This window comes from Prionailurus viverrinus, chromosome E3 (genome assembly GCF_022837055.1).
Source record: "Prionailurus viverrinus isolate Anna chromosome E3, UM_Priviv_1.0, whole genome shotgun sequence".
NCBI classification, from domain to species: domain Eukaryota; kingdom Metazoa; phylum Chordata; class Mammalia; order Carnivora; family Felidae; genus Prionailurus; species Prionailurus viverrinus.
Window position 1 is genome coordinate 4,380,732 of NC_062576.1, and position 15,640 is coordinate 4,396,371.

Here is a 15,640-nt window from a genome sequence, read left to right on the forward strand (position 1 = left end):
GAAAAAATGGGTCAAAAATTGGAATAGACATCTCACCAAAGATACAGAGATGGCAAAGAAGCATTCGAAAAGATGTTCCGCCTCATGTCACTAGGAATGCAAATTAAAACAACAAGACACCACTACACACCTATTAGAATGTCCAAAATCCAAAACACTAACGCTAAATGCTGGCAAGGGTTGACAAATCCTGTTCACTGCTGCTGGGAAGGCAAAACGGCACAGCCACTTTGTAAGACATTCTGGCAATGTCTTACAAAACCCAACGTGTTCCTGCCATACGATCCAGCAATCACGCGCCTTGGTATTTACCCAAAGGGGTTAAAAACTTGCGTCCACACACACGAAACTACACACAGATGATTACAGCAGCTTTAGTCAAGAGCGCCAAACCCTGGAGGCCACCAAGATGTCCTTGAACAGGTGAATGAATAAATAAACGGTGGCCCGTCCAGACAATGGAATATTATTCAAAGGTAAAAGCTAAAGAGAAACAAGCTGTCAAGTCATGAAAAGACACGGAGACACCTTTAAGTGCACAGTATGTGACATTCTAGAGAAGGCAAAACTGTGCAGACATTAAGCGTGTCAGGGATTGCCAGGGTGCGAGGGGAGGGGACGGATGAATCCAGAGGATTTTTAGGCAGTGAAACTACTCTGTATGACACTCTAATGGTGTTTTTACACCATTACACATTTGCCCAAACCCACAGAATGTACAACACCAGGAGTGAATCCTAATGTAAACTATGAATTCTGGGTGACAGTGATGGGTCAGTGTAGGTTCATCAATGGTAACAAATGCACCACTTTGGTGGGGAATGCCGATGACGGGGGGGGAGGGGGAGGCTGTGCGTGGGACGGGGGTGGGGGGGTGCATAGCACGTATAGAGGATATCTCTGTACCTTCCTCTCAATTTTGCTACGAACTTAAAACTGCTCTAAAAAAAAAAAAAAAAAAAAGGAGTAAGTACTGACATACACCATGGATGAACCTTCAGACAATTACAACAACTGAAAGCAGCCAGATACGAAAAGCCACATATGGTATGATTTCATTTATATGAAATGTCCAGGATAGAGAAATCCACAGAAGATAGAGAATAGTGGTTCAGGGAATATGGGGAGTGATATGAATAGGTATGGGGTTTCTTGTCGGGGACGGGGGGATAAAAATGTTCTGAAATTAGACAGTGATAATGGTTGCACAGCTCTGTGAATACAAAAAAAACCACGTCAAACTGTACACTTTAAAGGATGAATTTTAGGGGCGCCTGGGTGGCTCAGTAGGTTAAGCATCCGACTCTTGATTTCGGCTCAGGTCCTGATCTCATGGTCATGAGATAGAACCAAGCCCCACCCACATCTGGGTCCACGATGGGCGTGCAGCCTGCTTAAGATTCTCCCTCTTTCTCTCCCTCTTCCTCTGCCCTCCCATCCTCTGCACACACTCATGGGTGTGCTCTCTCTCTCTCTCTCAAAATAAAAAAAAAAAAGGGTAGTGACAGTTTAATATCAGGTAAGAGGGATTTCAAAACAAAATATATTAAGAGATAGAACACTTGGTAATAATAAAAGGATCACTTTAAGAGGAAAACAGGAACTCATAAACGTACACATGCACCCAATAACAGAGCTTCAAATACATGAAGCAAATGTCCAGAGTTAAATTATAAGGAGGAAGAAAATCCTGCAATCCATAGCCGGAGGTTTTATATGTATCTGTAAGCAACTGATAAAACTAGACAACTAGTAAAGACACACAAGGTCTTAATACTTTCAATCACATTGACTTGCCTGATAGAACGGAATGACTTACAGAACACTGTGTATAATGACACCAGAATCACATTCTTTAAGTGCACACAATACATTTACTAGGAAATACCATATATCCTCAAATTTTAAAAGATTGAAATTATAGGGGCGCCTGGCTGGCTCAGTTGCTCGGGCCTCCGACTTTGGCTCAAGTCATGATCTCACAGTTTGTGAGTTCGAGCCCTGCATCGGGCTCTGTGCTGACAGCTCAGAGCCTGGAGCCTGCTTCGGATTCTGTGTCTCCCTCTCTCTCTGCCCCTCCCCTGCTCGTGCTCACACACACGCACGTGCGTGCTCTCTCTCTCTCTCTCTCAAAAGATAAATAAATAAACAATAAAGATTGAAATTATATAGAGTACTCTTTCTGACCAAGATGGAATTATGTTAGAAACCAGTAACAAGTAAATAACAAGGTAATGCCCACCATATTTGGAAAATAAATAATACTTGTAAATAATCATCGGATAAAAGTAGAAATCACAAGATAAATTAAGAAAAGTGTTGAACTTGGCACAAAAACAGACACTGAGACCAGTGGAACAGAATAGAGAACCCAGAAATGGACCCAAAAACGTATGGCCAACTGGTCTTTGACAAAGCAGGAAGGAATATCCAATGGAAGAAAGACAGTCTCTTCAGCAAGTGGTGCTGGGAAAACTGGACAGCGACATGCAGAAGAATGAGCCTGGACCACTTTCTTACATCAGACCCAAAAAATAAACTCAAAATGGGTGAAAGACCTCAATGTAAGACAGGAAGCCATCAGAACCCTTGAGGAGAAAGCAGGCAAAAACCTCTTTGCCCTTGGCCACAGCAACTTCTTACTCAACACGTCTCCGGAGGCAAGGGAAACAAAAGTAAAAATGAACTATTGGGACCTCATCAAAATAAAACTCTTCTGCACAGCTGAAGAAACAATCAGCAAAACTAAAAGGAGAAGATATTTGCAAACGACATACCAGATAAAGGGTTAGTATCCAAAATCTATAAAGAACTTACCAAGCTCAACACCCAAAAAACAAATAATCCAGTGAAGAAATGGGCAAAAGACATGAATAGACACTTCTCCAAGGAAGACATCCAGATGGCCAACTGACACGTGAAAACCTGCTCAACATCACTCATCATCAGGGAAATACAAGCCAAAACCACAATGAGATACCACCTCACACCTGTCAGAATGGCTCACGTGAACAACTCAGGCAACAACAGACGTTGGCGAGGATAATGCAGAGAGGATCTCTTTTGACTGCTGGTGGGAATGCAAACTGGAAAAACAGCATGGAGGTTCCTCAAAAGGACTAAAAGCAGAACTACCCTATGACCCAGCAATTGTACTACTTGGTATTTATCCAAGGGATATAGGTGTGCTGTTTGAAAAGGGCACATGCACCCCAGTGTTTATGGCAGCACTATCGACAATAGCCAAAGGATGGAAAGAGCCCAAATGTCCATCGATGGATGAACGGATAAAGAAGATGTGGTCTATATACACAACGGAGTATTACTCGGCCATCAAAAAGAATGAAATCTTGCCATCTGCGACTATGTGGATGGAACCAGAGGGTATTAGTATGCTAAGTGAAATCAGTCAGTCAGAGAAAGACAAAAATCATGACTTCACTCATATGAGGACTTTAAGACACAGAACAGATGAACGTACAGGCAGGGAAGCAAAAATAATATAAAACCAGGGAGGGGACAAAACAGAAGAGACTCAGAAATATGGAGAACAAACTGAGGCTTACTGAAGGGGCTGTGGGAGTGGGGATGGGCCAACTGGGTAAGGGGTTTTAAGGAATCTACTCCTGAAATCATTGTTGCGCTCAATGCCAACTAATTTGCATGTAAATTAAAAAAAATAAAATTAACAAAAAAAGAAAAGTGTTGAATTGAGTCATACTAAAAACAGGACAACATAAAATGCATGAGTTGCAGCTAAAACAGTGTTGAGAGAGAGCTTTACAAGTCTCCACAAAAAAAAAGAAGGTCCCAAGTTGATACCTAAGCTTGCACCTTAAAAAATAGGAAGTGGTTGGCAATTATACCAAGAGTGAACAGGAAGGAAGGAAATAAAGAGCAGAAATTAATAAAATTGATAACTTCTGGCCACACTGACCAAGAAATAGAGCAGAAATAAGTTATTTGTATCAGCAATGAAGAAGAAAACATCACTACAGACCCCTCAGAGTTTAAAAAAAAAAATGGGGTGAGGGCAGCAGGTGGATGATGCGAACTCTGCCAATACATTTGACAACCTGGGTGAAATGCAGAAGCCTGCAGGTTCCAGGATGGCTGGTGCATTTGGGGGTGAGGCTGGGGGCTGTGGACAGGATGATGGGTGTCTGAGCAGCCACAGCCTGAGGGTGGGGGAGCAGACAGGTGGAATGTGACCAGAGGGCAATGGGGGACCAGTGAGAGGTTCTCAGCAGAGAAGTGGTCTGGTCAAGCGCGACCTTTGAGGAAAAGCCCTCCAGCTGCTTCACCATAAAGAAAACCTGAGCAAGGCAAGCCGGAAGGGAGGCCAGCGCCACTGTCCGGGGGAACCAGGCCCTAAGTTCCCAGGGAACAACGGCAGGAAGTGGGGTGAGAGGGAGTGAGAAGGAGGAGGAAGGAGACTGCGAGGCTGCCGCAGAGATGGGGTCCCAGGGGGCGGTACAGGCCGCAGGAATGAGCCTTCGTCCTGGAGCCTGCAAGAAATGAAGCCAGGGGCAGCTGGGGGAGACCTGGGGGGAAAGCAGGGTGGCAGCACTGTGCCCATGTTCCCTGTCCCGGCCCCTGCCAGGAGGGACTCCCGTGGACCTCCGAGACCCAGGGAGGGGCCGGGAGGGCAGGCCAGGCCCAGGTCAGCGCACACACGTGGGACCATCTCAGTCTCCAACACCCCGGATACAGGTAAGCCAGGTCCGTGTGGGGACACTTGGCCTAGTGAGAATGGAGGTGGGCCCAGGAGAAGATCCCCTGTTTGTCCCAAGACGGCACAGCTACAACCGGACAGGCAGAGAGGAAGAAGTGGGCCCAGGACAAGGCCTCGTCTCCTGCCGGAGCTCCCGGCTGTCTCCATTTGCCCATCTGGGCAGCTGGACGGTGAGCCCGGCTAACAGGCACACGGCGCCCGGCAACCCCCTAGGGATGACCTCCTCCGGGCGCCCACCCCAGGCTGCATGGCCATCTCGCCGACTGAACCGCCTCTAATGCCCAGACAGAAGGGGCTTCCTCTTCCTCCAAACCTCTGCGTGGCCGGCCTGTGCCTCTACCTGTACCTGTGTTTCTCCTATGACACTTAGCCTAGCGCCTCCTCTCTGTCGTGCTTCAGCCTGGGTGTCACCTACCTGGAGTAGCCTCCCCTGGGCTGCTCCAGCCCCCCAGGGCGCAGATCTGAGGCCTCTGAGCTTCCCGGAACGGCCCATCCCCGGACGCCTGAAGCGCACGGGGCCAGGCTACATACATCCGTCAGATGCACATACAATGAAGGTCACCTGCAGAGCTCTGGCGACCCCTCCGGGGGCGGGCCGGGCCCACATCACCAGGACCACTCTGCTCAGGATGGGGGCCCACGAGGCAGGGCTCCACTGGCCCCCCAGCTCTGCTTCTAGCCTCCTCCGAGCCTTGGTTTCCTGTCTGAAGGATGGGGCAGCAGCGTCCCTGCAAGTCCACCTGCCAGTACTTACCCATCAGGTTCTGCCGCTCTTCCTTCTTCCGGGCCTTCTGCTTGGCCTCCAGCTGCACCACCGAGAGGGACGGCCCCACTGTGGGGCTGGGGAGGGCACTGGCTGCAAAGCGGGCCAGCAGGCCCAGCCCGCTCTCCTCCAGGCCTGGCGACAGGGCCCGTTCCCGGGGCCCCAGCCTATAGCCGCCGGCAGCCTCGTCCTCCTCCTCCTCCAGCTCATCCTCCTCGTCCTCCTCCTCGGAGCTCTCATCTGGTGCAGAAAACAGGGGGCGAGTCAGAGCCTTGGCCCAGGTGGGCACCACCCCCCACCGCCCCTGCTCGGCCGGGGCACCAGCGAGGGATGCCACAGCTCCAGCCTAGCTCCTCACTCCTCACCGGCCGGGGGTGGTCCAATACCAGCCCACAAGTCCCCCTGATGGCCCAGTGACCCCATCACAGCAAGCCCAAGACATGGGCATCCCGGACAGCCCAGAGGTGGGCAGCGGCCTTGGGAATCGGAGGGTTTCTGTACGGGGAACACCACATGCACCTGTGCTGTGGGGAGGGGAACAGACACACGGACAAGGACTGGAGACAGCTCTCTCCACCGTCTCACGCACGTGCGCGCACACACACACACACACACACACACACACACACACACATACACACGCCCCGACATACAACATGGAGGCTGAGGAAGGAGGCAGGAGAGAAGGAAAGAGGAGGCCAGGGAGGGACAGAAAGGAGGCGGGAGAGGGCCCCGGGGACTCAGGCGCCTGGGGGTCTGGGGCTGGTGGTGAGAACGTGGAGTTTGATCTCCTCTTGCGGGAGTGGAAACCCCCTGGGTTGTAGCCCTGATCCAAACTTGACTTCCAAGGATCCCCCTGAGCCAAGAAGCCTGGGGCAAATCTCAGCCCTCCGTGAGCACCTATTGTCTCATCTGTGGCAAGGGATGGTCTCCCCAGCGCCCCCCCTCCCCAAGGTAAGGGGAGGTTCCCAATATGTAGGAGAAAGCACTTCGCAGGCTCAACAAGCGTCAAACAGGGCAAGCCTGTTGAGCAGAAAGAAGCCACTGTCCCCAAGGCCAAGGGAGCCACAAGCTGGCTATGCCTCACGACCCATGGGGAGCCGGGAAGGGAGAAGCACCCAGGTCAGCCCACTCTACACCAGGAGACGGAGACTCGGTACGGCCAAGTGCTCAGGCAGGACTCAAACCCAGGGCTGCCTGGCTGTCTTGCCACCCAGAATCTCCTGGCAAGAATCTAAAGGAGCTTCAGCCTTTGTTTCCAGCTGGTGAACAGAGATGTACTTCTCCATGGGAACCGGCCTCCCGCCTGGGAACCTGCAGCCCTGAGCCCAGCTCGGGCCATGGGAACAAAGGCAGGGCAGGTGGCAGGCTGGCAGGCAGGGCAGGAAAGGCAGTGCTCCCTGCACATGAACCCAGCCCTCCAAGACACTGTAGGCAGGTAACGAGCTTGCTTCCGACCTTCCCCAAGAGACAGCCTAACACCACAAGGGCAGGCAGGCACGAGAGCATCAGAAGCCAACTGCCCACGAGATGCCCAAGGGACATCTGCCCAAGGGCGGGGTCTGCCCAGACTGCTGGGAGTATGAAGGTGGCTCTGGGGGCTGCTGACCAAGGGCAGGGCCAGGCGAGGCTGGAGGTGCCCCTCTGCAGCAGGAAGGGGGAAGGGAAATACGGAGGTGGCCCAGATCCCCCCTACTCTACCTTGGGAAGCACCTGGGCTCAGGGGATGGAGAGGGACAGAGACAGCTGGCCAAGTCCACGTTCTCGCACCACGCCCCAAGCCACCTGCCTGCTTGCGTGCAACTAACAGCCCAAAGTGGCGGCCCTGGGTGTGCCAATGCAGGCAGGGGTTCTGTCTAACCCTTTACCGAGGGAGCCTCGGTCTGTGCCGAGCGACCCCTCGGCGAGGAAGGTGGAGATGAGCTCAAGGAATCCCTGAAGGGAGTTGAGAAAGGCAGGAGGCAGAGACAGAGGTTTGTTAGGAGGAGGAGGAGGGGGAGGAGGGAGAAAGGAGGAGGAGGGGGAGGAGGAGGAGCGGGAGGAGGAGGAGCAGGAGGAGGAGACCCGGCCCCCCCGGAGCAATGGATGAAGCAGGATGGAGGCCAGCGGGGCAAGCAGGCAGGCAGTGCGCACTTGCGGTCCATTCACATTGCAGACATCACATGGTTCTGTCTCCGCCCCAGCGGGCCACAGCGGCAAAGCAGGCTAAGTGTAGGCAGACTTTCGACAGCGCCTGGGTCCCCCACAGCGGGCCTCCCTGGGGTGGGCCAATTTGAGCAGGGTGGCGGGCGGGGGGCTGGCTGGGGTGGGGGCGCGGGGTCAGACGTGTGGCCGGTTTTCCCTTGTAGAGAAGGCCTCCCCTGGCTGCTCAGGTGTGGAGACTCCAGAACTCTCTCCCATCCAGGAGTCCCCATCGGCAACGTCCGGTGGGGGAGGGCTGGCTCTGGGCTTCCGGATGCCCGGGATGTCTATGTTGGACACCAGTCAGCCAGCAGCGGCCCAATCCCAGCACCCTGAGACGGGAGAGTGCTTGGAAGGGAAAAGTCAAAACCAGGGCGTGCTTCCCCCAAAGCGGAGACACAGATGATCTTGGTCTCCCGAGACGCTCCCCACCTCCGGCTGCTGGGAGCGTGACAAGCCCCCACTGGCTGTTTCCCATGGTGGCCGGTCTACTCAGGCTGGGGTCTGCGGGGCAGGGGGAGTAGAGGGGGTCTCCGGACCAGGAAAGCCTTTCTAGAGCTGTCCACACCTGAGGTCACAGGGCTTGCCAAGGGCAGAGGGTAGAAAAAGTCCCAACAAAGAAGCCCAAGGAAATAGAGAAAAACTTTTTTTTACAAAAATAAACAAAAAACACCACCAACAAAAATCTCTTGGCTCAGTACAGTGGGGTCGTCTGTTGTTAACTTGGTTCGGTTTCCAAAACCCGATTGATAAATGCCAAAGCAATCCGCTGCTGCCATAGCCGATGGGGGCAAACCCCGAGGAGGGGGGGTGCAGAGGGGACACAAAGAAAAGGGTTTTGCCTACCTACGGAGCAACGAGCCAGGCTCGCACCCAAGCTCAGTGACCCGCTGCGCCGTCTGCCCTACTCCCAGCCTTCGCTTTGCGTCCAGAGTGCAGCGTGAGAGCAAATGCAAGAGACCAAAACAGACATTCAAAGCATCATGGGTAGGGATCAAGGGTGAAGGTATGGTCAAGCTGCTGGGAGGAGAGAGCAGACACTAGAAAGCCAAGCAGTCAGGTGTTTTAGTACCGGATGTCAGAAGTCCCTATTACCCAAATATCCCTGTCAAGACCTCATCAGCTGGTGTGCGCAGCAAGGCCCCTCCCCTCCCCCTATCTGGGCTCTCTCCACGGCTGCTTCTGGCCTGGTCTGAGGGCCCCTGGCTCCCTCTGCCCACTCTGGGCCAATGGCCCCTTGCGAAGAGATCGGATCGGGAGGGGCTGCCTGCTTCTCTACAGGATCTGAGCTGGGGCAGGAGAGCTTAAAAACATGGAAGCTGGAACTTTGGCTTTAAAGGGGAGGAGCCCGGGGAGGAAAGGAAGGGGTCAGGGAAGGAGGGAGAAGGATGAACCAGCCAGACTGGTCTGCAGAGGCCAGGGCTGAGGGAGGCCGGGCAAAGGAGGCAAAGGAGGCTGGCTGATCGGTTAGTGGCCTCCCCCCCCCCCCCAGGCCCAGACTGAGGGCAGCAGCACAGCAGAGTCCCAAGGGCACCTGGCCCCCTGCTGTGCCGTCTCCTGGTCACCCAAAATGGATGTGGGCCAATCAGGACGAGGGGCGTGGGCAGGGAGAAGGCGGACCAGGAACGAAATCAGGGTAGAGTCCAGCCCCAGGGCCCAAGCCAGTTCCCGTCCAGGTTGGCCTCTACGTGTCTGGGCCTCACTCAGGGAGCGTGGGGTCCGGGCTCTGGGAATCCCTGAAGGGGGGGGGGGGTCCACCCTGAAGCAAATGCTAAAGTAGGGTGAGGAAACACTTAGGGATCCTCTGGCTCCCCCGCCGCCCCTGGGACGCACCTAACCCGGGCAGAGTCAGAGCCAGGGTGTTCGCAGGGGTCACTGAACCCCCACCCTCTCTTCACGAGTGAGGCGAATGAGGTTCCCCGGGCGGGGCCGGGGTGCCAGCAGACCAGGCCTGTGGGCTCCTAGGCCAGTGCTCTTGCCGAAGCCTGTGCCCCGCCGCTCAACACGGCAATGAGGCCCACGCTTTCACATCTCACAACAAAACTCGGGGCAGCAAATGGTCTTGACCCTGCACTGCCTACATGCCCTTTAAAACAGAAATCTGTGTTAGGAAACGAGTGTTCGTATTTTTAAACCGCTGTTACGCAGGAACAGAGCTTTAAGAAAATAAAAAAACAAACGAGCAGCTAAAAAAATAAATAAAATTAAAAAAAGGAAGAAAGATGAAGCTGGAGGTGAACGCAGCTGACTTTCGATCTGAAGAATGAAACGCATGCCAAGAGCTACCGGGGACATCTGAACAATAGAAAAGAGCGGCAGACTGCACACCCCAGCTCTGCCCCTTGGTGGGGGGGGAGGGGCGGGGGGGGAGGGGAAGGAGGGACAAACTGGGGGGAGCAGCAACCTAACGGTCTAGTAAGGACACAGCAAGAGAGACAAGGCACACGGGTTTAGTTAAAAATGAACTCGGTATGTTTAATAAAGCTTGGTATTACCAAAATCGCGGTACAAACATCAAGTCACACGCCCACACGACAGGATTCCATTTACAAAATGTCCCTCGGAGGCCTCCTCCGGGTCCGCGCCCGAGAGCGCCCAACCCAGGCCTGCGGTCTAGGGGGCAGAGGAGGCGAGGAGGAGGGCAGAGGGGGAGAATGGACAGGGGTGGAGACTAAAAACAGTCCATATAAGAGCTCAAAAAGAGCCAGGCCGTGGCGTTATCACAATGATACAGGTACAGGTAAGAACAAAAATAAAGACTCAGGCGGATACAGCAGGCTACGCTGCCAAGAACCAAGACGGCCGCCCTTCCCGAGGCGTCCCAGACGGGCCACCTCTGCCCGCCATCTCCTGCCATCTCCTGCGTGCTCGCTCGCTCGCTCGCGCTCGCTCTCTCGCGCTCTCTCTCACTCACTCTCTCGCTAGGAAACACGGAAGGTATTTTGTGTTTGGAGCTAGTAACCTTGGTCAAACGAGTCCTCCGAGGAATCGCTGAAGGAGGATCGGGCCTCGACCTCTCGAAGCAGCAAACAAAAGGGCTGCTTCCTGCCGGCGGCCGGCTTGGGTTTGAGAGTCCGGGCGGCCGCCAGGCCCCGCTCGCTCAGCTTGGGGCCCCCGGCCGGCTTGCCGTTCTTTGCCACCATGCCACACAGGATGGAGGACGTCAGTTTGGAGCTGGACGGGCCTTGGGCAGACCACTCGTCCTTCAGGAATCCTTCGTCTTCCTCTGAGTCCGTATCTGCAGTCAAAGTAGTTTTTGACACAGTAAGTCATGGGGTGCTGGGCGGGGAAGGGCTGGCGTCTCTCGCTACTAGCGGTTTCGAGAAGGCCCTGGCGCGTGCTAGAGCAGAGAGGTCCAAATGCCCACTGGCTGCGGAACAAGCCGTGCCCCACCGCCTGGACCTCTCGCCTCTCGCCCGGGAGGCCTCCAAGCCGCAGGCATCACAGAGCTTGTCCTGTCCGGGCTGGCCGCTGCCGGCCCCGCCCACCAGACAGCCACTTCTGCCAAGGCCTTTCCGGGCCCTGGGGGGGGGAGGCAGGAGCCCCACACTCGTGAGGGTCTCGCCCGTGGTCATGGAGGTCACTGCACCCAGCACGTGGGGGCATGGGGAGGTACAAGGCCCAAGAAAGGAAGGGCCCCGGTAAAGCTCTTCTCCCCCAGAATACCCGTTTGCCCCGGCACAGGGTGGCACAGGCAGGCTCACGACGACAATCACGCACGTGCACCCCAACTCCCCGCCCAGCAGCATCCCAAAGGCGCGTCGAGATGGGCCATCGTGAAAGGGGTTACGCCAAGGAAACTGGCAAATGACGGGACAACTCAAGGCTTCCCCCCAACTTTTTCCTATCGAAGTGCCGGGCTGCTGGCACACTGCTGCTGGCTTCCCTGTCTCCGGCCTCACCGTGCAGGTGAGGTCAGGGTTTCCAAGCTCTCCTGGGAGAGGATCCCCCAGCTTTGGGGGGGGGGGGGGGTGCCACAGTCAAGCAGGCACAGCTCTGGCCCCTTCGAAGCCCATCCCAAGCAAGAATTCATTGGAAGAAAGGGCTCTGCAGCCAGAAACTATAACCTCTTGATCTGATAAAATCCACTCGGAACAAGAGGAACACTAACAGAGACACAGCTCTGGCAGCACCTGCCACCTGCAAGTCCACGAGAAAACTATACGCGTCGGGCGCAGGAGGCGAGGGGGACGCAGCGTCCGCTGGCTGCCTCCTCCTCTACCTGGGCTCTCCACGTCAAGACCCCAACGGCAGGATGGCCTCCAAACTCCAGGCAGAGCTAGGACAAAGACAAGCCCCACCAGGCCCCTGCCCATCATTCCCAAGGCCGCATCCCAGGCCAGAGCCACTCGTGGGTGACGACAACCGAATCGGCTTCCCACCAGGCATGTCCCTGACCCCTACAACCCAAGAGTTGTAAACCCCCAAAGCGAAAAAGAGAAGAACGTTCTGTTCTCTCCTCCCATCTCCTGCCAGCCATCCCTGTGCTAGAAAACACTCTTGTCCTCTTTGTGACCGTGTACTCTCACTTACCTAGAACCGCGGAAAAGCCAACATAAAAAATACAAACGAGGGCCCTCTCCAGTTCCAGCCGTGTATCAGAGCCAGCATCTAGTTGGAGTCAGACCTTTAGACCTGTATGTTGCAACGTTTACTCACTTCTCACCTGGACGATGGAATGTAGGCACAGACCCAACAGCTAGACTAGCAATCTGAACATCGCTTTGTGCACGCTCACACGTGCGCACAGCCGACTCACTGGCTCAGAGCACGCCAAACATCTCAGCGGCTGAACCGATCTCTGGTCTCTAAACGTACCCCAACCACCTAGAAGTGGGAAGGTACAGGATTCTTACCTGGCAACCAGCCAGGCGACACCCAGCGGCCACTCACCCTTGAAACGTAAGAGCCGCAGCAATGGCTCCCCACTCCCTCCATCGTTCCAAAACCAGCAGAGATACAAACAGCAGAGGAAAACCCTTCTTCCCTCTTCCTCCAGAGCTAGGAGTTTCCGGTATGAGCTCATGGTGGCCACGGGCCTGGGCACTCTTGCTCGGATCATACCCATTACGACCGGAGGGCCATCAAAGCTATCGCAATCAAGCATGTCCTGGGCACATAAGCCACAAAGGCGCTGTTTACTTCACACACGTCTCTGCATCAGCCCTAGAAACCCTTCAGTCCACAGCAACCAAAGCCACGAACATTAAAACATACACACACGTATGCACACGCATGCGCGCGCGTCAACCTCTTCACCGACGTGAACTCGCTTAAAGTTCAGGACAGCCATGGGAAGCAGACGATGATAACCCCATGTCCACAAAACTTTATTTCCTTTCCTTAAGAAAACAAACGTTCTAATAACATTACAAGTGTCCGCTTTCTTGCACGTGACGTTCAACCGCTGCCCTCCGACACCTCATGTACCACGCAGAGTCAATCAAGAGCCTAGACGCACACAGCCAGGCAGTCGTCAAGGGGAAAAGCCGCCCACCCCCGTCGGAGCCTGGGGACTCCCAAAACAAACCCCGAGGACAACTGCCAGGAGCCACGAAGCCCCGCCTGGCTCTCCTGCGGCGGCCACACGCTTGGTGCGCATCGGTCCTGGGCACTAGGGGCTCGGCCCACACACGCACCACGCAGCGGCCCCGGGGCCCCTGGAGAGCCGGGCGGGCGGGCCCAAGGCCCAAGGCCCACCGCCCAGGTAAGGAACTCCGATGCGGCAGGCTCCGGGCCAGTGCGAGACCGCTCAGCCCCTCCGCGGCTGCGCTCCCAGGCTCCACAGCTCCCGTCCTGGGAGCCGAGCCATCCGGGCCCCGCCAACTCCCCACCCCTAGCGGTCAACCTCGCCCGGCCTCGGCCTCCACCCTCGGGAACAACGCGGGGCAGCCACCTGGAGGACTGTCTTTGTCGAAAACAAGGCGAAACACGGCCCGCACAGCCCTCGGTGCGCCGACCAGCACGGCGCCCGCTCCACGGACACCGGACACCGTTCCTCTGAATCTCCGGCCCCAGGACAGAAAGCCGCCTGTGGGCAGGGGAGACGGACTCCCCTCTATGGTCGTCGCGAGCGACCGCTCTAGGCCCAGCGGCCGCCAACTCGGTGGCGCAAAGCCTCCCACACTGCCGGCTTCCCCTCGAACAAGGAACAAGCGGAAGGCCGGTACACGAGGGCAGGCGGACTTCCGCTCCCACCCGCCAATCACGGGCGCCCGCCAATCACAGGCACTTCTGCCTTAGGCACCCACCCCCACCCCATGCACGCACTTCCGGCCTGGAGCCCGCGCAAAAGCAGGAGTCGTTGGAGCGCCCACGAGATGCGGAGAGAGGAGACTGAGGAGAGGAAAGGCCCCGAGGCGGCACGGCGTCCGCTACTTACTGTAGGAGTAGCTGCTCACTTCCGAGGCGAACGGGGAGTGGGCCGACTTGGGCTGGCCTCTGGCCTTGAAGCCCACCTCCATCTTCCTGGCTTTGGCGGCCCTTTTGTGTTTACCTTCTCTGGAGGCTTTGAGAGACAGGCTGAGGCCTTTGGCCAGCGCCTTCCGGTCCTTGCCCAGCAGGCTGTCGTAGGGCGTCAAGTACCTGCCGCAGCCCCCGCTCGCTTTGGACTTCCCTCCAGAACTGTCCGAGAACTTGAAGGGCGACTTCAACTTGTCCTGCTTCGTGAGGGAGAGGGCCTTGTCCAGCTTGCTTGCCAGCTGCTCCTGGTCACTGGCCATCTTCTTCTTTTTAATCTTTAGCTGGAGAGGGAAGTTGGGGAGTCACGGGTTAAGACGTTTGGCAAAACAGGATCGTGTGTTTCGGTGCCCAGGCTGTGCCGAAGCTGGGCTCCGGTCCTTTCCTCCTGCCTCTGTGGCTTCTAGCAAGCTGCTCACCTCCTCCTCTTAGCCTCAATTCTTCTGCTCTGTAAATCGGCGATAATTATGTATGGGCATCTTGGGGGTTTTTCTGAAGATGAACAAGATCAGGCCCACAAAGCTTTTATCACAGAGCTGTTACTGCGGTTACGGTTCTCATGAACACTGGCATTTCCACTGGCTTTGCCTGGCGCTGTCTGGTGCCTCCTAGGGAAGCCCTTCAAGCAGGCAGCACAGCCCATGAGCAGAAGGCAGCTGGATTAGGTCAGAGGCATGGAACCGAGATGGAAAACCCAGGTCATACCATGGATTCCCACCTAAAGCAGCCCATCCAACTAAATGGGCCTAGCCGACAAGAGAACGCCCTACGAGCGAGCGTGCCCTGGATGCCTGAAGCAGAAAGCGCGACTCAAGATTTCACAGATTAAATTCCTGGTTCCAAGTCTGCTGTAGTCACTCATTGTCAAAGGGAAATATGCAGTTTCAAAGCCATTAATGCCCCTCATTTGAACGTTTTGTCTCTATTTTTCTTGAATCAGGTAATCTATTGTAAGGCGGGGGATAGTTGGGATAGGGCCATTTAAACAACACAAGTATCCTTCACAATTTGTGAATAAAGGATGCTGATCTACAAACTGGCTCTATTCCCTCCTCCTGGATGCAATCCCCCTTATGTGTGTTATTTCGCTCTGATGGCCAAATCAACATACAGCCCCTTGCATGGGGCCTTATGGGGAAAGATGACAAGGTACATTAGTATTTAGAGACAAGGGCCTTAAGTGGCCGATTTCAATGCTCTGCAGAAATCAGAAAAACCAAGGAGCTGGCTCTCACCCCATTACCTCTGGAGAGTTCACAAGGAAATTACGATGGGATCAAGCCCTTGCTTCTGAGAACTACAGGATGGCGAAGCTGCTCGTTGAACAATTACACTGTTAAACAATAGTAACTGTGTTATCTGGTTAAGAACTTGCAATCTCTCTTCCTGGCTTCAGCAAAGGGTCACCGAGCATGCATGCGGGGGGGGGGGGGGGGGGGGGGAGTGGCTTTCCGTCTCCGCTCTACCTGAGGCTGTACTACTCTGGTTAAGTCTCTGACCTC

At 55.1% G+C, this 15,640-nt stretch overlaps 1 protein-coding gene across 1 annotated transcript in view; it reads right to left on the reverse strand.

Annotated features, from left to right (window-relative positions):
• TNRC18 (trinucleotide repeat containing 18) overlaps window positions 1-15,640 on the reverse strand; it is an 88,151-nt gene that overhangs the window by 24,890 nt on the left and 47,621 nt on the right. The window contains 3 exon segments of the mRNA XM_047837565.1: window positions 5,490-5,738; window positions 10,642-10,917; window positions 14,062-14,422. Of these exon segments, the coding sequence (XP_047693521.1) occupies window positions 5,490-5,738; window positions 10,642-10,917; window positions 14,062-14,422 (886 nt within the window).